Below are 21,379 nucleotides of genomic sequence, written 5' to 3'. Positions count from 1 at the left end.
ATTAACCATGATTTTTGGGTGTGTCTGATTGTTTCAGGATTAACATTTGAATCGACAGATTCAGTAGACTGTCCTCCTCAATGTGGAGGAAATCATCCAATCCATCGAGAGCCTGAAAAGAACAAAAGGTGGAGGAAGGAGCAATTCACTCCTTTGTCTCTGAGCCCACTGAGCTGGGACACTGATTTTCTCCTGCCTTCAGACTGGGATTTATGCTATTGGCTCCCCTGATCCTTAGGCCTTCAGGCTCAAACTGGAATTACGCCACCAGCTTCCCTGGGGTTCCAGCTTGCACACATGATTGTGGGATAGAGTACATTGCACTAAACTCATCAGAAGTTGAAAATATTATAAGGCAAAATGCATTTAATACACCTAACCTGCAAAACATCATAGCTTTACCTAGCCTACCCTGAACATGCTCAGAATGTTTACATTGGCCTGCAGTTGGGCACAATCCTCTCACTGGCACTGCTGGGCATCACAAGAGAGTGTTGTGCCACACGTCACCAGCCCAGGAAAAGATCACAATTCAAATCTGAATGTGATTTCTACTGAATGTGTATCACTTTCATACCATCCATCATGAAGTTGAAAAATCATAGGTTGAACTACCATATGTCAGCGACCATCTGTATATATCTTACTGGATCTGTTTCATATGTGTGTTAGGCAGGCAAGATCATTCTGCACAACATACGACCTCAAGGGTCAGTGACTAATACTACAGTTGGTCATCCACATGATACAATCCCAAGCAGTCAGGAGGGTTTCTGAGCCGCATAGTCACCTAGTTTGACAGAGACTGCAGCAGCCTCCACAACTGCTGGTGCAGTAGAGGAGATAGAGGAGACTCCCAAGTCAGGTTCTCAGTTTTTCCAACTAGAAGCCCCACACAAACCTTCTGCTGCCATTTCATCGGCCAGGAGTAGACACATGGTCCTGCCTGACAGCAAGGGATGGAGAAGTGATGGGATGGGGTTTGGGAGGAACCAGTGGAATATTTGGAGTATCACTCCCTCTGTGACACCCAAGAACCAGCAATCTAGTTTCCTGGAAGAACGTTTACACAGCCTCCAACAGATATGTACAAGGATGTTCCCAGCAACCTCATTTAGTAGAGTGAAAAATTCTCCCTTTCCTGCACCCCACATGGCTCACAACTTCATTTTATGATCAACGAACATGTGTTGAGTAAGCCAATAAAAAAAATCCCATAAGAGGGGAATAGATTTTTACAAAATAGATTAAAATAACGGAGAATTAGATCTACACAAGAAATTCAGTCTACATATATTGCATTAGTTTCCTGGGGCTGTTGTAATAAATGACCACAAATTAGGTGGTTTAAAATAGCAGAAATGTATTTATTTCAGAAGCTTAAATAATCTTTTTGGATTGTGAAGGCTAGAAGTCCAAAATCAGAGCGTTAGCAGAGTTGGTTCTTCCTGGAAGTGCCTTCCTTGCTTCTCTTCTGGTTTCTGGGGGCTGCTGGCAACACGGGACATTCCTGGGCTTGTCTCTGTGTTACTTCAAACTCTGCCTCAGTTTTCACATGGACTTTTCCTGTGTGTGTGTGTATGTCTCTGTCTTTGTTTTCCCTCTTCTAAGGACACTGTTCATTGGATTTAGGGCCCCAGTGGTTAATCCAGGATAATGTCATTTCAAGATCTTTAATTTACAGGGGGCGGGGGGGATGGGATGGGAGAAATAGACAAAAAATTGTACTTGAAAAATAACTAAATAAAATTATTTTAAAAATCTTTAATTTAATTACGTCTTTTTTTTTCCCCAAATAAGGTTGTATCTACATGTTTTGGGGATTAGGACAGCAGCAGGTCTTTGTGGGTCACCATTCAAACCTCAATAGGAGTAGATGTGAGTAGACCTAATCTTGTGAGAAAAAAATTAGAGTGGGGCTAACAATTTTGATCATTTTCATAAATTAAAAAAGATATTGGCTGTTTCTGGGGGAAGAGCTGGGTGGCCGGGGCTGAGTGCACAGTGGGGCTTGCTACCATGTATTCTTGTGTGTCTGTTGAATAAAAAAAATTGACTGAGGTTATATAACATATAATAAAATGAAAATATTCAATATTTATTATAGTAAAATATTTGATACTTAAATTAGTCTAAATTCATCATTCCAAAATTCCACATGTATGCACCAGCAAAGCCATCACCATAGTTATGATGGTGAACATTTCCCTGACCCCCAATATGTCCTTGCACCTTGTTGTCAGCCCTCCCTCCCTCCACTTCACCCCAACCCCAGGCAGACAGCTAGAATAGAACACAGTGGTCTGCCCAAGTGTCTTTATTAATTGGACATCTTCTTTAAGAAAGAGCGGTCCTCCCCCCAACATTTATTTATTCAATAATTTATACTGTATGAATTCGTGGGTATTTACTTAATTCTTTGAATCACATATTCCTTTAAACTTCATGTCACATTCCATCATCTTCTACTAAAAACCTTCCAGAGGCTTCCCTTTATATTTAAGAGTAAAATCCAAATGCCTTGCTTACCTACAAGCCCCATACACTTATTACTTGCTTCCTGGTCCTTGTCCATTTTCCCTGCTCATTCCTAGTCTGGCCCAGCTGGCCTTGTCGCGTCTCTGGTCTATTACGACACCTTCACTCCCCTGAAACTATTGTCTTTGTTGGAATATTCCTCCTCCTCACCTTCTCAGGGCCCCTCTGTGCTCTAAGTAGCCTTCTTCCTTCTAACATGGAATGAGAGAAATTTATTTCTTTATCATCTGTCTTGTTCACTGCTGTATCCACAACATTTAGAACACCGTAGGCGCTCAATAAATTACTTGTTAAGTAAATGAAATCGAGGCTAAAAGAATAAGGATTAGATTATAGTCACAATAGCTTACATCTGAGGTATGTATACATGTGCCAGGTAGCCAGGGGCACTACACTGTAAGCTTTGGTTTCATCATGTGTAAAATGAAGATATAAAAGGGCCAAGCTCCAAAACTTTTGCAAAGATTAAATGAGCTAGCACACACGCAGGTGATGCTCACAGCAGACATGCAACAATTATTATGATTACTATCATGTGTAAAATGGGCATAACAGCTACTATAGAGAATTGTTGTAAACTCAAAACTGTCTGGCACATATAAACCACTATGTAAGCGATTGATGCTTCACTATCATCATCATCATCCCACTAGGCCGGCCCTCATCTAAAAATGTTTTAATCGAACCACCTCCCTTTTTTCCATATCCTTTTCCTCCGTCTGCCTGGTGGCCCTTGCGTGTTCACCAGACCTCCCCGCTGATGTCTCTAGGCTGGGGATTCAGGCCCTTCTGGACCACAAGCTCTATGTGCCCCGCCCACCGGCCTAAACCGCCGTGGTCTCTATAGAAACCCACCAGCCACAGAGGGGAGTGACATCATCAAGACAGGCAGGGGCTTGCGCCTATCGGGTCCCCAAGTCATCTTGGTTTGAGGCGCAAACGGGGCCTCTGGTGTCTTACTTGAGGGAAGGCGGGAATATGTAGACAACCGCGGAGGCCGTACTGTTTCTACCAATCAAGGGCCGAGGTAGCTGTGATGGACACGGATAGAGGGACGAGGCCCCGAATTCGGACTCACACCCAACCGGCGGGCCGCAATCCCGTGAAAGGGCCAATGAGGAGGCGGCGGGGGAGGAGCGAAGAGGCCGGTTGCTCCGGAAGTGGAGGGAGGGGATGAAAATGGCGCCCAGCTCGAAATCGGAGCGGAACAGCGGGGCTGGGAGCGGCGGTGGCGGCCCTGGGGGCGCCGGGGGGAAGCGGGCAGCGGGTCGTCGGCGGGAGCACGTCCTCAAGCAGCTGGAACGGGTGAAGGTGAGGCCCAGAGTCCTGGAGGATCGCGCCAGAGGGTGCGGAAGAGGGACGGGGGAGGCGGAGGGAGGGAGGGAGGGAGTTCGCGGGGTGAGGGGTTGTGGGCGGAGCCCCAGGGGAGGGGGTCGGAGGGAGGGAGTTGGGCGGCGTCCCGGGGAGAGGGCATGGATGTAGGGGGCTCTCGCGGGGGGCTTGGATGGAGGGGTTGGAGGCGGGGCACCAGCGACGGGACTGGAATGGAGGGGACCTTACATGCAGCCGGAGGAGTAAAAGGGAAGGGGGCGATTCAGGGTCAGACTTCAAAACCCTGCTCCCGTGGCCCCTCCGTTATGGAGCCTTCTCGCCCCCTTGGCAGAGCCCCTTCTACCGGCTTGGCGCTTTCTCCGCTTGGTGTTCTCTCTGTCCTGCTCTCGCTGCCCGGTAACTGGGAGTTTCTGTACCTGCTGCGGCCCCCTTACTGAATGGGAGGGTGCTCCCTGGAGAGGGCTTGGTCTTCCCCTTCAGACTGGGAGCCACCTGAGGAAGGTTTTTTTCTGCCCTATCAGCTTGTGCCAGGACCTCTCCCCCGTCAGTTTGGGAGCTCTCAGAGGGCAGAGAGCTGTGAATCTGTGGTCGGGCCAGCACTGTGCATAGGGAGTGCGCCTTCTCTGTTAGGCAGGAGCTGAGCTTCGTGAGGACAGGGCTATGTCTCCTTTTGACTGGAGCTCCCTGGGCAGGAACAGTCTCCACCCTCAGCCTGGGAGCTCCTTGCGCTGGACTGTGGCTCCACCCTTAGCTTGGAGCTCTCTGGACGGGTAACTGGGTATCGAGTCTCCCTTGTCAACCTGGGCCTTACCGACAGGGCTGTTCCATCAAGACTAGGATCTCCTTGAGGGCTGAGCTGTCTCCCACATTGACCAGGGAGCTCCCCCAAGACAGGGCTATTCCTTTTCCACTAGGCTGGATTTTCTTGAGGGCAGGACTGTGTATCCCCCCGTTAGACTGGGTGGTAGCCTGGGTGTCCCTGTCACCTACCACCCAACTTGTGTATGCCTGTCTCCCCAAATCCTTCCTTGGTGAAGTTTTTGGGATGAAGGCATCAGTTCGAAGGGGGCTAAGTTAGTTGAGAAAGGGAGTCAGCAAGGAATTGGAAGGCCACTTGGTCAGCCCCAACCTTATGTCTGCCTCTGCTGGTCCCCAACTGAGGCCAGGGCTGTCCCAAGGGTCTTGAGCACCCCATATCTTGGCTAGTGGGATCAAGGACAGGTGAGTGCAGTTGGTCAAGCCCCCATCCTAGACTCCTTAGCAGTTGAGGACATCCGCAGCTCAGTGTGCTGTGAGGCAGCCTTCAGGAAGGCAACCGGGAGGCTGGCCCAGTGTGGCCAGGGGTGACTAGGAACCCTTCCAAAGGGGAAAGTGCTGGTCCTTAGAGTTTGTGACCTTGGGTAAGAGGGACCCTGAGGCTGAAGAAGTATGGAACTGGGAGGGTAGCCTGGGTCCCTGGTGGAGAGGAAGGGTCAAGTCCAGCCTATTCATCTCTCCTAGCTAATCCCACCTTCTACAGCTTGGACCACCCTTGAGTTTTATGGTCAGCAGGAAGTAGGCCTGTGTGCAGCACTGCTCTACCTTGGGTGAGGGGACTGGGGGGCTGCAGGTGGCCTCTGCTCAATGGTGTCTCAAGAGTCCTGACCTCCCCTTCCCTAGATCAGTGGGCAGCTCTCCCCTCGCCTCTTCCGGAAGCTGCCACCCAGAGTCTGTGTCTCCCTTAAGAGCATCGTGGACGAGGACTTCCTCTATGCAGGGTGAGGCTAAGGCTGGGCAGGGGGTGCAGCTGGGTGGGGTGGTGGGCTGACCCTGACCTGGCCCATCTGCCCTCTGCCCCGCCAGACATATCTTCCTGGGCTTTTCCAAGTGCGGCCGGTACGTTCTCTCCTACACCAGCAGCAGTGGGGATGACGACTTCTCCTTCTACATCTACCACCTGTACTGGTGGGAGTTCAATGTCCACAGCAAGCTCAAGCTGGTAGGTCCAGGCTTGGTACTCAACAGCATGACCCCACCAGGTCATGCCACCCCTCTCTTAGGTTCCTTGAGGAGATAGTGTGCTCATTGGGAAACAGTCAGGGTTCCACGTTAGGTTAAACTACATGAAATTGTCATTTTTAGAGTTGAAAATGGGTAAATAGCGATTTTATATGGTTCAACTAAGCATAACAGCCCATTGAACCTCATAGCCTCGGACCAGGTGAGACCTGTTAGCTTTGTTATGACCAAGCGGGTTGCCACACTGGCTTTGGCCCTGACCTTGACTCTTGAACCCTCACCCCTATACCAGGAGATGGGTACTATTACCCCAGTTTTCATACGAGCTCAGGAGTTTCAGGTGGGTGGGGCTTGGAACCAGTGTGTCTGGCTGAGTCCCATCTGCTGGGGCAGGGTTCCCGTGGGCTTTGTCCTGTCTGAGGCCCAGCCTTCCTGTTTCCCCCACTCGTGAGGGCTGCCTCCTGAACCTGTCCTCAAGAAGGCGGAAGGGCATGGACTGGAGGCTGCTTCGGGCTCTCTGTCCTGAGACACCACCAGGGTGGTATTTTTGCCAGCTCAGTCCTGGCCTCAATTCCCTCCCAGCACCGTGCAGCCTCTGGTGGGCTCCTGCGGGCCAGGCCCACTCTGACTAGCACTGACCCAAACTGTGCTGTTCAGGTCCGACAGGTGCGGCTCTTCCAGGATGAGGAGATCTACAGTGATCTGTACCTGACCGTGTGTGAGTGGCCCAGCGATGCATCCAAGGTTATCGTCTTTGGCTTCAAGTGAGACTCAGGGATGAGGAGGCTGAGGGTAGGTAGGGGAGGGCACATAGGCCAGGCAGCTGAGGCTGTACTGGCCCCCAGCACCCGCTCAGCCAATGGGATGCTTATGAACATGATGATGATGAGTGATGAGAACCACCGCGACATCTACATCAGCACGGTGGCTGTACCATCCCCAGGCCGCTGTGCCGCCTGCCAGGAAGCCAGCCGGGCCCATCCAGGTGAGGGGCTGGGGGGCTTTGCAGCTGGGGCCACCTGCCTCCCTACTCCAGGGTGATGACTGAGCCCATGGGCATGTGTTGTTACAGGTGACCCTAGTGCACAGTGCCTACGACACGGCTTCATGCTGCACACCAAGTACCAGGTGGTGTATCCCTTCCCCACTTTCCAGCCCGCTTTCCAGCTCAAGAAGGACCAGGTGGTACTGCTCAACACCAGCTACTCCTTGGTGGCTTGTGCTGTCTCGGTCCACTCGGCAGGTAGGCCCCAGGTCTGATGATAGTCTCAGCATTTGCTATAAATCCTGCAAGGTCAGTTTTGTCATTATCCCATGTGACAAGAAGAGACAGACTTGGAGAGGTGCCTCATCCAAGATCACATAGCCACCAACTGCGAGTGCTGAGATCCAAACCCAGCCACACCTTGCCCCAGCAATGTCTGCTAGGACTTTCCGGGGGACCAGGGTATTCCATGTCCATGTCCACTACAGCTGCCACCAGTAGAGACATGAAAGTGGCTCATGTAATTAGGGAACTGAGTGTTTGACTATTTAATTTTAGTTATGTTTAGTTTAAAATCACGTGTGGCCAGTGGCAGTCATGCTGGACCACATAGTACTGCCTTATCCTCAAAAGAAGAAACATTAGTTCAAAATTTTAGGAAGTGGTGAATGGACAGATGGCCCTCTTACATCTTGGTAATCAGAGAACTGCCAGTGAAAATCAGAAGGTTATGTCCCTGGACAGAGTGCAAATGTTAGGAAGCTGTATCATGCCACTGGTTGGTTGTGCTGTGGAGCCCCGGGGGCTCCCCCCCACCCACTCCCAGGGCAACTTGGCAACAGAGCGTGACTTAGGCCCAGCAGCCCTGCACCTGGGCATGTCTAAGACTGTGGTGGTGGGAGCTGGGGGCCAGCTGGCGTTCATTCCTGGGGATATGGGAGGCAGACTAGGGCAGATACTGCCCTCAGATCACCAGACCCAGTGGGAACTCCAGCATCATGTCTAGGGAGGATGCCTTAAAGTTGTTCTGCATAAATATAAAATGTTTCAATTTTGCAACAATGCAGTCAAATAAAAAGAAGTCCACTAACTACAGTAAAAGGATTGTCCCTGGGGTGGGAAGGGTCTGGGTGTGAAGAGAGGACTAAATGTCCAAAACGGCCCACGGGTGTGCTCTCCCTTGCACCCTTCCCTTCCCTCTCTTCCCCCCAGGTGTGTTATTTGTCTTCTTCCTAAGCTCCAAGGGCCCTTCTTTTGCTTCTGTAACTTGTTTCTTGAGCCCACCCAGCCCAGTTGGCTCATTTCAATTACCTCTGTAACTTTCTAAATAAACTTTGTCTTAGAGTTTGAAAAAATAAAAGAGCCCACAAACCAGCCAGCACCTTGTGTCTGGACCCATTAGGGACCTTCCCAACCCTACCCTGGCTTTCTGAGCCCATGTGGGCAAGGCCCTGCCCCTCCCTGAGCTGCGATCCCCTAATGAACCTGGCCTGGATGGGGACCATGCTCCCTGCCTTCACAGCCATGGGTCCTATTAGGAAGGACCACATCAGACAGGACTCAGACATGTGCACCCAGCCCAGGGAAGGGGCATTGTTGCTGAGATCTAATGCTCAATCATTGGAGGAGAGTATATACAGGAGGAGAGTTTTGGCTTGGCCATTTTCATTTTCACCCTACCTCATCCCCAGAAGTGCCACTGCTCTGGTGGTTAGGAGGGCTTTGGTAGATTAATTATCTCATGGTATGTCCTTGGACAAGTTTCTATGAACTGAGAGGAACACCCCCTGCCCCCCCATTGCTTGTGGGGGCCCAAAGGGGGTGGGGCAGGTTGGGCACAGGGCCCGTCCGTGGTGCTGCTTCGTTCATTTAGTGTGGCGGGGCTCTCCACGCCAAGCCCACATTCCCTGGAATAAGAGTGGCCCTAGTGAGGCAGAGGCAAACAGGCTGAGGATTCCCAGGCTTTGCCTGCACTGGTCTGGCTCACGTTGAGAAGGATGGTGTGTAGTAAACTCTCAGACTTACTTGGCTTTTTGTTTGTTTGCTTTTTATGGGGTTTTTATCTACTGTCTCCATCGACTGTCAGTTCCCCAAAGACGGGGACTTTTTGTCTGTTTTGTTCACTCCTGTGTCCTGGGTCTGTTGCATACAGTTGATGCTCAGGAATAAGGTTAGAATGAATGTGTCCGTGTGTGTGCATGTAAAAGGCCTTTTGCTCTTTTGGGTGTTTTGTACTGATCATTTAGCATAGAATTTCTTAGAACCCCTCCAGGGTGGGAGAAAGTGCTGGACTTAAGTTCTTTTATTGACACCCTGCCCCCTGCACCTATTCTCTTTTTATATTCCAGGTGATAGCAGCTTCTGCCAAATCCTGTATGACCACACCACCTATCCCCCAGCCCCGCCCAGTCCCCCTGGGCCCCAGAGCCTAGAGGTGCCCCCAGAACTCCCCAACCTCTGCCCTGAGGTGGCCCCAGCCCATCCTTCTGGGGTCCCTGAGCCCTCACCTGCCATTGCCAAAGCCAAGGAGTTTGTAGCTGACATCTTCCGCAGGGCCAAAGAGGCCAAGGGTGGGACCTCAGAGGAAGCCCGGCCACCCTCTTGCACGGGGCCCTCAGGCAGCTGCTGCCGCCCATCCTCTGAGCCTCTAGCCCCAGGTGGAGAGGTGGCACCCGGGGACAGCCCCCCTGCAGTGGAGGAGCCAGTGCCTGAACCTGGCTATGTCAACTACACCAAGCTGTATTACGTGCTGGGGTCCGGCGAAGGAACAGAGCCCGAGGATGGTGAGCGGGGAGCCCGCCAAGCAGGCAAGGGCCCCAGGCATGGGATGTTGGCCTGGAGCGGGCCTCGGGCCTCCCACTGCCCTCACCCCTACTCCCCACCCCCCCCTCAGAGTTTGAGGATGACAAGATCTCCCTGCCCTTTGTGGTGACCGATCTCCGTGGCCGCAGTCTGAGGCCCATGCGGGAGCGAGCTGCTGTTCAGGTAGGTGAAGGTGGCGGGCAAGGGGCAGCCCCAGCAGACCTGCTGGGGTGGTAGCTGGCATAGCCTTCTGTCCCTCTACTCATTGCCCACAGGGTCAGTACCTGACAGTGGAGCAGCTCACACTGGACTTTGAGTATGTCATCAATGAAGTCATCCGCCATGATGCCACTTGGGGCCACCAGTTCTGTTCCTTCAGTGACTATGACATTGTCATCCTGGAGGTGGGCCCAGGGGTGGGACAAAGTAGGTCCTGGGCCTCTCTGCTCTGGGGATCACCTCAGTGGCTGTCACCACTCACCCTTCACCCCAGGTCTGCCCAGAAACCAACCAGGTCCTGATCAACATCGGCCTGCTGCTTCTGGCCTTCCCGTCCCCGACTGAGGAAGGCCAGCTCCGGTGAGTGGGGGGGACCCTGACCGTGCCCAGCAGGGAGCCACACTCAGACCTTAAGTGTGGGGGCATGGGGATGTGAGAAGGCTCCTCCTGCCCTCCCCTTGGATCAGGTGCTCCATTACTGTTCCAAAGACAAAAAAGCCCCATGGGGCAGCCTGGGTTCCAGCTCTGTTCCCCAACCCCCTGCAGACCAAAGACCTATCACACCAGCCTCAAGGTGGCATGGGACCTCAATACGGGCATCTTCGTGACAGTCAATGTGGGTGACCTCACTGAGGTCAAAGGGCAGACCAGGTAAGGCTGGGCTGGGGCCAGGGCCCAGGGCGGGAGGGACAGAGTGATGAGTGCCCTTGCCTTCTTGCCCTCAGCGGCAGCGTCTGGAGCTCATACCGCAAGAGCTGTGTGGACATGGTCATGAAGTGGCTGGTGCCAGAGAGCAGCGGCCGCTACGTCAACAGGATGACTAACGAGGCACTGCACAAAGGTGGGCCCTATGACCTAACGACAGTAGGACAGAGCTCGTTTTCCCAGTGTCAGTCCAGGCCCAGAGCAGACAGAGACTCTGTTGTTGAGGAATGCATGAGCACGCTGGCTATGCTAGTGGATGCCGTGGGATTGGGGTGAGGGGAGGGCAGCCTAGCCAGGCCATGCCTAGGGGCCAGCTCAGAGAGGGCCTAGCAGGTGTGGCACCAAGAGACCCCCAGCCAGCTGCTCATTCATTCAGCAGACATTTATTGGGTGGCCGTAGGTGGGAGGCAGAGGTAACATGGCAGGGTCCCTGCCTTCCAGAACCTTCTGGGCCCAAATTAGATCTGGGAAAGAGGCAGGCCTCTCCCACAGCTGGGTCTGCAGTCACGGTTCCATGGTCTGTCCCAACCCTTCCCCACAGGGTGTTCACTGAAGGTTCTGGCAGACAGCGAGCGATACACATGGATTGTGCTGTGAGGGTCTGGCTGTCCTGGACACTGACTCCAACTACCTCCGTGGCCTGGGGGCTGGCCGCCTTCCCGGCAGCCTCTTGGCCGGCCAGCCGCCCAACAACTGCCACTAGTGTTAGGCTGTGGAAGAGGGCTGGGCAGGGCAGCCCCTGGTGGCTTCAGAGTCTGGATGCTTCTTATTTATGCCTATTTAAGTTGGGAAGGGGCAGAGGGAGGGAATCCCTTGTCCCTCCAGTGTCAAGTGCCCACCTTCATCTGAACTGGGCATGGGCATTGCTCCTTGTGTATTTTACCCCTTCCCGGGCTACAGGTGTGGACATTGCCCCCCTGGGAGGGGTCTATTCACCTGTCCACATCAGGTGAATAGACCCTGATTCCCACCCCACCTGCCCCAGGCCTCCCCAACTGAGGTGGCAAACATCGTGGCCATCCCCTTCCCCATTATTCCTCTTCATGTAATAAATGTTTTATTTCTGAACCTTCCTGAGTTCCCTTAACAGCAGTGGGGGCAATTAGAGCCTCCAGCCCCCAAACCCCACCCCACCAAGGCCCTCGAGTCAGCAGTAGCCAAGTATCACAGCGGAATTTATTGTTTTAAGAAAGACTACAAAAAGGTAGAAAACGGCTTGGCACACTAGACTACCACACTTTCACTGCTGGGAGGGGAGCCCAAGGGCATGGTGGGGAGTGGGTCGCCACCCCAAAAGCTTGCAGCACTGCGGAGCACACAAAATAGTGATTTCTATACAATAGGTCAGGCTTTTTTTCTTTTTTTGATTTTTGCCATAAACATCTATCTCACAGCTTGAAAACACTGAGAAAACTGGAACAGATAAGGCCATGATGGTTGGAAAAAAACCCAAGTTACCGACTCCGCTTGGGCGGCACTCACAAATCGCACAATAGTCATGGGGTGGGCAGGGGTGGGCACACGGCATTGAGAAGCACAGAGGTTCCATTACAAACCGGCGGCAGGTTGTTGGGGGGTCTTGAATCTGAGTGAGTGGAGCCCAGGCCTTGATGGGCAGGCCAATTCCGGGCCCTGCTGCCTGCAGCAGGCCCCTCCAGGCTCCGGCACTAGGCCCAGCCCACTGCTCTTTGGAAGCTGGAGGCAGTGCCCCCTGCCGCCCTCCTCGGAGCCAGACCCGATGGTGCCCCTCTCTGGGGCTGTGGGGCAAGGGAGGACCCAGTTCTGTAGATGCGACACCCACGGCTTTAATTGCACTTATACCAAGGAGGGAGCAGTGGGGTTGCTGGGGGAGGGGTCCCGGGGCTGCTGCTGACAGTGTGGAGGGGTCCCTACAATGCCCACCTGTGCCCACCCGGGGCTCAGGAATGGGCCCAGGACAGGCTGTGCAAAGCCAGCGAGCTGAATAAGTTAACAGGGGAGGGGGCCTGCCTGCCTGCCCCCTAAGGGTGGGGAGGGAGAGGCTGCTGCATTCGGGGTCAAAGGGCCAGGCTGCTGCCCCAAAGGGCACCTGGGCACAGCGGCGGGTTCCGTAAGGCACGTCTTTTGTGTCAGAGTTTGCAGCTGTGGCTTCACCCGGCCCTGTGATTGTGCCAGCCCCGTCAGGGGTGGGGACCCCCTTGCCTTCCCTGTCTCAGAGGCCCCCTCCCCGCCCTGGCCGAGGCTGGAGTGGGGACAGCGAAGCCACAGAAGCTGTGAGGGACCTTGGCATGGAGGGGCAAAGGGTGGGGGGTGGGCTGGGCTGGGCGGGGTGGTGGAGGCCCCGGGCTTAGCTGGAGGGTAGTGCCTGTACGAATAGGCCACGGGCGTCTGTCCGCGCAAGCTTGGTGGGTGGCTCCAGAGCCTCAGGTCCCAGCGCGGGCGACTCGCTGCCAGCCGCCAGAGAGATGTCCTGTGACAGCTCATCTTCGCTCTCCTCCTCCTCTTCCTCCTCCTCGTCTGGGAGACAAAGACCAGAACCGCTCAGCACAGCTCAGTGTTCCCAACTGCCCTCCTACCTGCAACATCTCCTTCACCCCATCCCGTCCTGGACTCTGGCCCTGAACAAGGACAAGCCTCACCTACCTTTGTCTGCATCTATCGGGTTCAGGGAGGTGGCCAGGTTGGCGAACTGGAAGGAAGGGAGGGAAAGGGAAAAGGGTGAGGGTCCCTGCCAAGGGGCGCCCCGCCCGCACCCTCAGCGTTCCTTCTCTTACTTCGCCCATGACGGCTATGGGGGTTTCGCCCTTGGCCTGGGCCACGCGGTGCTCAATCAGGTAGTACATATACTCATCGTAGAGCAGCCGGATGAGGTGGAAGGAGCCAAAGCTGGCCGCGCTGCGCAGGGTCAAGTCCCTAATCACCATGGAGCTGGGGGCAGCAATGAAGAGAGAGCATAAAGCCCAGTGATTCACTCCTCATGCCCCCATTTCCGCCACAGGCTCAAACAAGCCCAGTTGCCCCAACTCAGCCCAGCCAGCAGAGGCTTCTGTATGTACCAGTGGGAGGGCCCTCACACGCTTCCACCCCACCCCCACGTCTGCATTCAGGAAAGGCCACCTAGGCTCCCAGGAAGGCGAATCCTTTTCTGGTCCTACCCTCTCCAAGGATCCTTTGGAGGCCCTGCCCCTCCCGGATCCCGCCCATTTTGTAGAAGGATCCCAAGCACACCTGTAGAAGGACCACTTGAGGAGGAAGAGCTTAGCGGCCTTGGGGAAGCCAGCGCTGCCCTGGTAGGGCTTGAGCACCTGACTCACAACGCCATCCAGCCAGGCGGCCCACTGCTCTAGTGAGTTCTGCTGCTGCAGCGTCACCTTGAAGTCCTGCTCCAGCCGCTGCACTACGCGGTCCTCGCAGCGGCACACCCATGAGGCCTGCTCCTGGGGCACAGTGGGAGAGTGTCCCCCAACTCAGCTGCCATCCAGGGCCTGCTGCCCCGCCGGTCTCGCTCACCCGCCCTGCCCTGTGCTCACCTGCACATTGGCAAAGTCCACCCGGTTGAGGTCACTCAACATCTGATTGATCTGGGCCGTGTTTTGCAGCACAGCCCGCGCTGCCTGCGCCAAGTGGTTAAGGGACGTGTAACGCCGCAGAGTCTGCGCAAAAGCACCAGCAGCTGCCACCTGGGGGCGATGGGGCAGGGGCATGTGGCTTCCTCAAAACCCACACCCACTGCAACCTTTCTGAGTCCTTTTCTTTCCCCTAAGAAGAAAGGGGTGTATGCCTCGTTGCTTTTGTTGGGAGATCAGTGGGTGGCAGATTTCAAACTCTGGGTGTCCACCCACCCAAAGTGTGGGTCAAAAAAAAATCAGTGGTGTGCTTGACCACCATTATTACTATGAAAGGACACAATGGAAAATCTTAGCGGGCACTGCAGACAGGGCACTGCTTCAATAAATTTTTGTTCCAATTATTCCAGTGAATAATCAGCTCCATGAAGGTAGGTTTTGTCCATCTTGGTCACTGCTGTGCTACTATGCACTAAGAACCATACTGGGCACACAGTAGGTGCTCAGTAAGTGCATGTTTAATAAATGAACGAATACATGAGTCTTGTCTATTCTGAAGGGCTTCCCCCGGGTCTAGCTTCTACTCTCCCCACAGGCCCAAAGCCCTGCCTTGTGTCCCCCGTATCCATGGCTGATTCTTTTGACATCAGCTCTGCTTAGCTGTCTTGTTAGCATTTTACAGACTAAAAGAACTTTTTTCTTTTTTGCCCAACAGCAAGCACATATCATCTAATTCCTCACATCTAAGGAGTGAGCATGTAGCAAGCACTGATGAAGGGAGCTATTGTTCTTTGTCCTTATCGATGTCACTCCTTTCTTCTTTTTTTAGACTTTATCTATTTCTGAACACTTAAAGCACTTTCTTCTGTCAAGGTTGTCTAAAGAAAACTACTTTAAGTTTTCAGTGGTTTTTAAGATGCTGTGTTGTGTACAAAAAAACTACAAAGGGATTGTGTTTCAGAAATGGTTATCTGAGGAAGCCGGTTTGTAAAGACAGTATCCAAAACTTGCTCCCAGGGGATAGGCATGGGGACAAATCTTATCACCCCTATTGGGCAGAGGTGCTGAGGTACCCAGCCACCAGCCCTCCAGACTTCAGCCCTGTAGCAGGGATGGAGGAGCTGGGCTGAACCCAGGCTCCCAGTCCTCGGCTCCTCACCTGAGCCCTCACGCCCTCACACCCTCACCTTCACCCGCAGCATCTCCTCAGGGATGTTCACCATGGCATGGGTGAGCCAGCTTTCCAGGCTCTTGGCAAAGTTCCGGATTGCTTGGGTCAAGGCACCTGTGGGTGGCAGTGGGGGACTGATCAGGACTAGGGCGGGGGTGGGGTGTGGGGTTGAGGGGGCAGCAGCAGTGCACTCACTGGGGATGGGCCGCAGCACATCAGGAATAAGGATCTCCACCAGGCCCTGGTACAGCACGTTGTCACAGTGCTTGGTCCACTGCAGCACAGGCTCGAACTTGGACAGCAGCACCAGGCTGGCCTTGGGCAGCCGCTTCTCAGCCTCATCATGCCTGTGGACAACGCTCTGGGGTCAGGCAGATGCTCCCTGCCTCTGACTGACCCTTGAGGTCAGGCTGACATAGGCTCCAGTTCCCCGAGGGTCTGACAGGGTCCCATATTCTGCATACTGGGACAGACAGACACCCACCCACCCACCACAGGGAGGAACTGATTCAGTGGGGCACACCATCCCATGCACTCACCGTCATCAGGCCTATACACGTGTGTACTCTAGAGTGGGTGTCAGAAAGCCATGTGTACCCTGCCAACTGCAGGAGCCTGGCAGGTACCCCCACTCCTGCATGATGCCTGAGGTGACTCACACAGTACCCCCTTCCTCTCCTCCTTCCCACCCTCCCCTGGGGACTCACACGGCCAGAGGTGGTGCCTCACTGGGCTGGCTGAGGTTGTACCTCCAGAAGGTTTTCCACAATGTCTCCACCAGGGTGAACTGCAAGTTCACCATGACGTCAACGATGGCCTATTAGGGAGGCCAGACGTTCATGGGTGTCATAGGGCAGCATGGCCCTCCCTCACCCCTGCCCACCTGCCAGGTTGCCCTACCTCACAGTGTTCCCGGTATAGGACCTGGAAGGCCTTGATATCCCCCGGCCCAACGCCCTCGGGCAGCACTTTGCCCTGGAGGTCAAGCTCTGAGAAGTCAGGGAGGCTCCTCGAAGCATCTGGGGGCAGGAAGTGATACCATGAGGCCCTTTTTCCCCTACTTGCCTGTCCCCTTGGAGCCTCATCCTGGGATCCGATTAAGTTGTCACCACCTTCCTATCAAGCAGGAGTCCCCCACGGCACATGGGGGATGACAAGGCTCAAGGAGGGCAAGTGAACCACCTGGAGACCACAGACCCTGCCCCAGGCCTCGGCCCATGGGCCAGAGGGCTCTCACCCAGAAACTGCTGGTACTGCTGGACCTGGGCACTGATGTCTGACAGTCCGGTGGCCTGCTGTGGCCCCACAGCCACACCGTTGGTCATGCCCTCCATCTTCTGGATTGGCTTGAGCCTGGGGGAGGAGGGGTAGGTGGGCCAATTGGGTGGGGGTCAGCCGGAACACCCTTTCCCACACTTAGGTGCAAAGTCCAGCCCATCCTCTTACCTCTGCTTCTGTGAGAATGGCTGGCCTCGCATGGCCATGTGCTGTTGGTCCTCCATCAGCCGCAGCAGGGGTGAGCTGGCCTTGATTCGCAGGCCATAGTAGTGGTACTTGGAGTTTCCCCTGGGAGTAAAATGGAGGGTGAGGGCAGGGCTGGGCTGGGGACGCCACTAGTCATTCACTGTGAGCTTCACATCATACCCACCTCCTTGCTGCTTGGGGGCCAAACAAAGCCTACAGGGGGGACACATACATTCCACAGAGCCAGGGTGTTGTGCCAGGGAAGCACAGGGACTATGGGTGCCAGGAGAGGCACCCATATACCAACTAAGCTCTGCCAACACAGGGCCATGTCTGGGGCATCCTCAGCTCCTGGTCCTGGCATGGAGCAGCAAAGACTTTGACTGCTAGTCATAAGAACATGCTAGGTGCTGTTCTGAGCTCTGAGTGCATACAAATCCACATGCTCCTATCCAGACCCCATGAAGGCTGCTCGAGGGACAGGTGAGGTAATGGAGGCAAGGATGCAGCACTTTGCCCAGGGTTATAAGGTGATACCTAAGCTGAAACTGGAACTGAGGGATGCACGGGGAGGTGTAGGGGCTGCAAGAGAGAGGCGGGAAGGATGGTGCATGGAATGGCTCCCTGTTCCTTTCTGGCTGAATTCACTGTCTCAGGGTCCTTGATTAAACACGGACTGTGCAGTCCCTGCACTCCAATTTCAGCATGGAAGAAAGGTAAGAAAAAGGGAAGTAAATAACATAAGAGGCATGTTGGACGATGGGAAGTGCCAAGGAGAAAAAGCAGGGAAGGGTGGGAGTGTCAAAGAGGTGGGGAGAGGATGCAGTTTTAGTTAAGGGGGCCAAGGGACACTGAGTGAAGAGGCAGGGAAAGCAGACAAGGCAGAGGCACAGGTAGTGCAAAGGCCCAAGGGTGGGAAGCTGTACAGAGGCCAGTGGGGTTGGAAGGGAGTGAGCAAGGACATGAGAAGGGGAGCTGAGGCCCTGGATAACTTGGGGTGGAGTGGTCCTCATGGCTGTCAGAGGTAGGGCGTCCCACCTGGTACCCAGACGGCGGGTGCGCAAGCCCATGAAGACAGAGCGGATGAGCTTGCCAAAGGAAGCGGCGTTCACGGGCTCCAGCTTCTGTTCCTGGCAGTGCAGCAGGTAGTGGCAGTAGAGGGTGCTCCGTGGCAGGCTCACACCCTCAGCCGTCTCGTAATTGTCCAGGAGCCATTGGACCTGGGGCCGGAATGAGGATGAAAAAGTGCTAAGAATCACTTCAGTTTCTTAAGTACAGTATTCCCCCCTTATCCACGGTTTCACTTCCTGTGGTTTCAGCTACCGAAGGTCAACTGTGGTCCAAAAATATTCCCAGCCATCAACACTGTCTGCTCTCGGCAGCTAACCATTGACATTGTCATGGCTTGATGCTCCAGGATCAGTGGAGTAGATAATTCTCCTGACGTAACATCAGAAGGCCAACAGTACCTAACTCACTATGCAACAATTCCTAGTCACTCACCCCACTCCATCGCATCATGCAGGCACTATACTCTCATCACCGAAAGAAGGGTAAGTACAGTACAACAGAATCTTTTGAGAGAATAAAGACCATATCCACAAAACTTTTACTATAATATATTGTTATTGTAAGTGTTCTATTTTATAACAAGTTGTTGTTAATCCCTGAACGTGCCTAATTTGCAAATTAAACTTCAATGATAGGTGTGTACGCATAGGAAAAAACACAGTATACACAGGGTTCAGTACAACCCGCGGTTTCGGGCATCCACTGGGGCCTTGGAACGTGCCACCCACAGGTAAGCTGGGACTGTAGTACTCATTGCTAGGTGCCTTCTGTACCTATCACCAATTGTGATCCTGACAACCACAAAGTAAGGCACATCATATATCATAATGACCCATGAGAACTAAGTCCCATGGAACTCTCTGGAACTGCACTGTCCAATATAGTTGCTATCAACCACATACACCTATTTAAACACAGATTTAACTTTATTTGTGTTGAGTGAAAAAAGCTAATGTCAAAAGGTCACAGGGAATATGAGTCCATTCATAAAACATTCTCAAAATGACTTTGTAGAAATGGGGACCAGATTCACGGCTGCAGGGGTTAGGGATCCTGGGAAGCAGAGGGGTGACTAGGAAAGGCTGGCAGGAGGGAGGCCTTCGTGGTCCTGGAACAGTTCTGCTTCTTCTCGGTGACGATGGTTTGCCCACCCTGCACACAGAAGCAGACACCCACACTACACCAATGCTAGCCACCTAATTGGATACTACACTACAGTTATGTGGAAGAGCTGGGGAGTCTGGGGAAAGGCCCCATGCAGATCTCTCTCTACCATTTTTGCAGTTTCCTGTGACTCTAAAATTATATAAAAATAGTTTTAACAAAGCAACTTAACTCAGTTCCTTGGTGACCCCTGCCAAATTTCATGTGCTCAATAGCCACCTGTGGCCAGAGGCCTCGGAGTTGAGCATCACAGAGAGAACATTTATCTTACCAGCGAACGTTCCATGGGACAGCACTGTTCCAGTGCAGCATGTATTTAAACTCTGAGTTGAGGACCCAGCCAAGGTTCATGAAATCAGTTAGTGGGTCACACCAGCATTAAGGAAAACTAGACTAGAAGCCAGTCTACATGGGTACATAAGGGAGGTCCTGCCTTCTGAGAAAGTGTCCCTCTTGGTTATGTGGTCCAAAATGCCAGAGGACAGTAAGTAGTTTAAAAAGTGCAGCCCTGGCCAGATGGCTCTGCTGGTTGCAGCATCATCCCATGCACCAAAAGCTTTCAGGTTTGATCCCCAGTTGGGGTGCTTATGGGGGGCAACTGATCGATGTTTCTCTCTCACATCAATGCTTTTCCTTCTCTCTCTCTCTCCCTCTTCCTCCCTCCCTAAAAATCAATAAATATATCCTCTGGTGAAGATTTTTTTTAAAAGTTGGGAAGCCTTTTCCTCCAGACCCCAGGCTCTAAGAGGACAGGGACCACCACATGAGGACCAGGCCTTGACCCACCCATGGTAACAGAGCTGCTGAGGGGCCCACTTGGGGTTAGGATCCAGGATTGCCAGAGTGACCGCATGCAGCCATCCTGGGCAGAGGGAGGTTATCTCAATGCCTTCCAGATGAACAAGTAACCTTGCTCGGGCAGCTCCCCTCACAGTGGTGCCTGCCCCCCCCTCTCCTCGCTATCTACTGCTGTCATCGATTATAATCAGAGTAGATGACATTTCTTGGGGTCCTGCTCTGACAGCTTCATGCATATCAGCTGAGGCTCAGAGGGACTGAATAACTTCTCTGAGGACACACAGTGAGGAGTTAATCCCAGGCCATCCTCATCTTAGCACTCTAGTACCAGGCTACCTAGGTTCCTGCTGATGGTGGCCTGCAACTACCGCCCCCTGCCTCCTGCCAGGGATCTCTCCACCACTTGCCTCCTCCAGGGTCATGGTTGGTACTTACAGTGGCTGGTGAGGCACGGGTGGTGTGGGAGTAGGACTGACTGGCACTGCCCAACATGTAGCCGCCTTGGATCACGTAGGTGCCTGCTCCGCTGCTGCTGCCACTGCCGCTGCTGCCGCCACCACTGCTGCCACCACCACCTCCGCTGCCTCCACTGCCACCGTTGCTGCTGTTGCTGGTCCCGCCCCCGCTGCTGGTGGGGCTGGCGACAACCTGGCTGCCAGACACGTACATGGGCACAGAGCCACTGCTGGCCACCGCCTGGGAGGTGGCAGGTGTGCTGACCTGGGCAGCCGTGCCCGCAGCCTCATAGTAACTCGTGCTTGCTGTCTGCGTGTACAGTGGCGTCTCAGGGTAGGGGTAGGTGCTGGTACGGCTGAGAAAGAAGCAGAAGGAGGGGAATCAGAGGCAAGAGCTGGGCAATGAGGGCATGAAGGAGGGGGCTCCTACAGGGGTGGGCTTCCAGGATGGAAGCAGGAAGTCACAGCCTGAGTGTCAGACCAGACATCCCCCAAGTGCTTGATGGACAATTTTTCATTGAATCCTCAAAGCAGCCCCTTAACATGGGAGTCCCCGGCTCACATGCAAGGAAGCCAAGACAGAAGGGCTAGGTGGCTTACAACAGGCCACACTCTTCAATCCAAAATAAATAAATAAATAAATAAATAAATAAATATATATATATTTATATATTTATATATTGAGCGCTTACTGTTCACTGGGCACTGTTTGGGAGCCAGAAGAGAAGACTAGTGCAAAGGTAAATTGAGGGCACTGCAGAAGGTGGTACATGCCCCGGAGGAAAACAAGGAGGGAACAAAGGGGGGCCCTACTTCTAAATTCCATGGCCACCCTGAGTACAGATGCAAGTTCTCTGGATCCAGCGACCCTTTCTGCCCCCGAGAGTTTTCCTTCAGCTATCCCAGAACCTGCCTCAGATGATGCTAGCTCAAGGCTGCAAATCTTAGCAAGAGAATAAAAACATGGGCTCATCTTTAAGGGGATGTTAAGTAAAAGGTGATGGACTCCTACACAGGGGCGAGAGGAGGAGGGAAGAGGAGGAAGAGGAGGAAGGTCTCATGGTTCTGCCAAAGAACAAGTTCCAGAACATGCCATCTGTGTGGGTGGAGAGGGGATGGGCAAGGGGCACCT

At 53.5% G+C, this 21,379-nt stretch overlaps 2 protein-coding genes across 6 annotated transcripts in view; one reads left to right on the top strand and one right to left on the bottom strand.

Annotated features, from left to right (window-relative positions):
- Positions 1 to 3,691: 3,691 nt before the first annotated feature.
- On the top strand, positions 3,692 to 11,646 carry DCAF15 (DDB1 and CUL4 associated factor 15). Its single transcript, XM_037145802.2, has 13 exons — positions 3,692 to 3,849; positions 5,530 to 5,627; positions 5,713 to 5,848; positions 6,526 to 6,632; positions 6,714 to 6,853; positions 6,941 to 7,111; positions 9,202 to 9,636; positions 9,747 to 9,838; positions 9,931 to 10,059; positions 10,149 to 10,234; positions 10,421 to 10,525; positions 10,600 to 10,715; positions 11,121 to 11,646. Exons 1-13 carry the CDS (start codon positions 3,712 to 3,714, stop codon positions 11,174 to 11,176), a joined length of 1,809 nt encoding a protein of 602 aa, XP_037001697.2. The 5' UTR covers positions 3,692 to 3,711; the 3' UTR covers positions 11,177 to 11,646.
- Positions 11,647 to 11,737: 91 nt separating this feature from the next.
- RFX1 (regulatory factor X1) overlaps positions 11,738 to 21,379 on the bottom strand; it is a 32,504-nt gene continuing 22,862 nt past the window's right edge. For all 5 annotated transcript variants that reach the window (XM_037145795.2, XM_037145800.2, XM_037145797.2 and 2 more), the window contains 13 exons: positions 20,228 to 20,603; positions 17,798 to 17,979; positions 16,742 to 16,861; positions 16,533 to 16,648; positions 16,196 to 16,314; positions 16,003 to 16,112; positions 15,491 to 15,642; positions 15,312 to 15,409; positions 14,089 to 14,238; positions 13,787 to 13,995; positions 13,333 to 13,486; positions 13,202 to 13,247; positions 11,738 to 13,075 (listed from right to left, as the gene is read on the bottom strand). In XM_037145795.2, the coding sequence (XP_037001690.2) occupies positions 12,906 to 13,075; positions 13,202 to 13,247; positions 13,333 to 13,486; positions 13,787 to 13,995; positions 14,089 to 14,238; positions 15,312 to 15,409; positions 15,491 to 15,642; positions 16,003 to 16,112; positions 16,196 to 16,314; positions 16,533 to 16,648; positions 16,742 to 16,861; positions 17,798 to 17,979; positions 20,228 to 20,603 (2,002 nt within the window). In that variant the 3' untranslated portion in view covers positions 11,738 to 12,905. The remainder of the gene's footprint in view (positions 13,076 to 13,201; positions 13,248 to 13,332; positions 13,487 to 13,786; positions 13,996 to 14,088; positions 14,239 to 15,311; positions 15,410 to 15,490; positions 15,643 to 16,002; positions 16,113 to 16,195; positions 16,315 to 16,532; positions 16,649 to 16,741; positions 16,862 to 17,797; positions 17,980 to 20,227; positions 20,604 to 21,379) is intronic.

This window comes from Artibeus jamaicensis, unplaced genomic scaffold (assembly GCF_021234435.1).
Source record: "Artibeus jamaicensis isolate MK-2021 breed Jamaican fruit bat unplaced genomic scaffold, CSHL_Jam_final contig_3290, whole genome shotgun sequence".
Classification (NCBI taxonomy): domain Eukaryota; kingdom Metazoa; phylum Chordata; class Mammalia; order Chiroptera; family Phyllostomidae; genus Artibeus; species Artibeus jamaicensis.
Note: the sequence above shows the minus strand (reverse complement) of the source record. Positions and strands in the feature narration are given on the sequence as shown.

Bases quoted from the DNA above. Each gene is read 5' to 3' on its own strand.
- DCAF15 (XM_037145802.2), top strand. From the start codon at position 3,712: ATGAAAATGGCGCCCAGCTCGAAATCGGAGCGGAACAGCGGGGCTGGG. The intron at 9,839-9,930 runs GTAGGTGAAGGT...CATTGCCCACAG, and splicing joins GGGAGCGAGCTGCTGTTCAG to GGTCAGTACCTGACAGTGGA. The intron at 10,235-10,420 runs GTGAGTGGGGGG...AACCCCCTGCAG, and splicing joins ACTGAGGAAGGCCAGCTCCG to ACCAAAGACCTATCACACCA.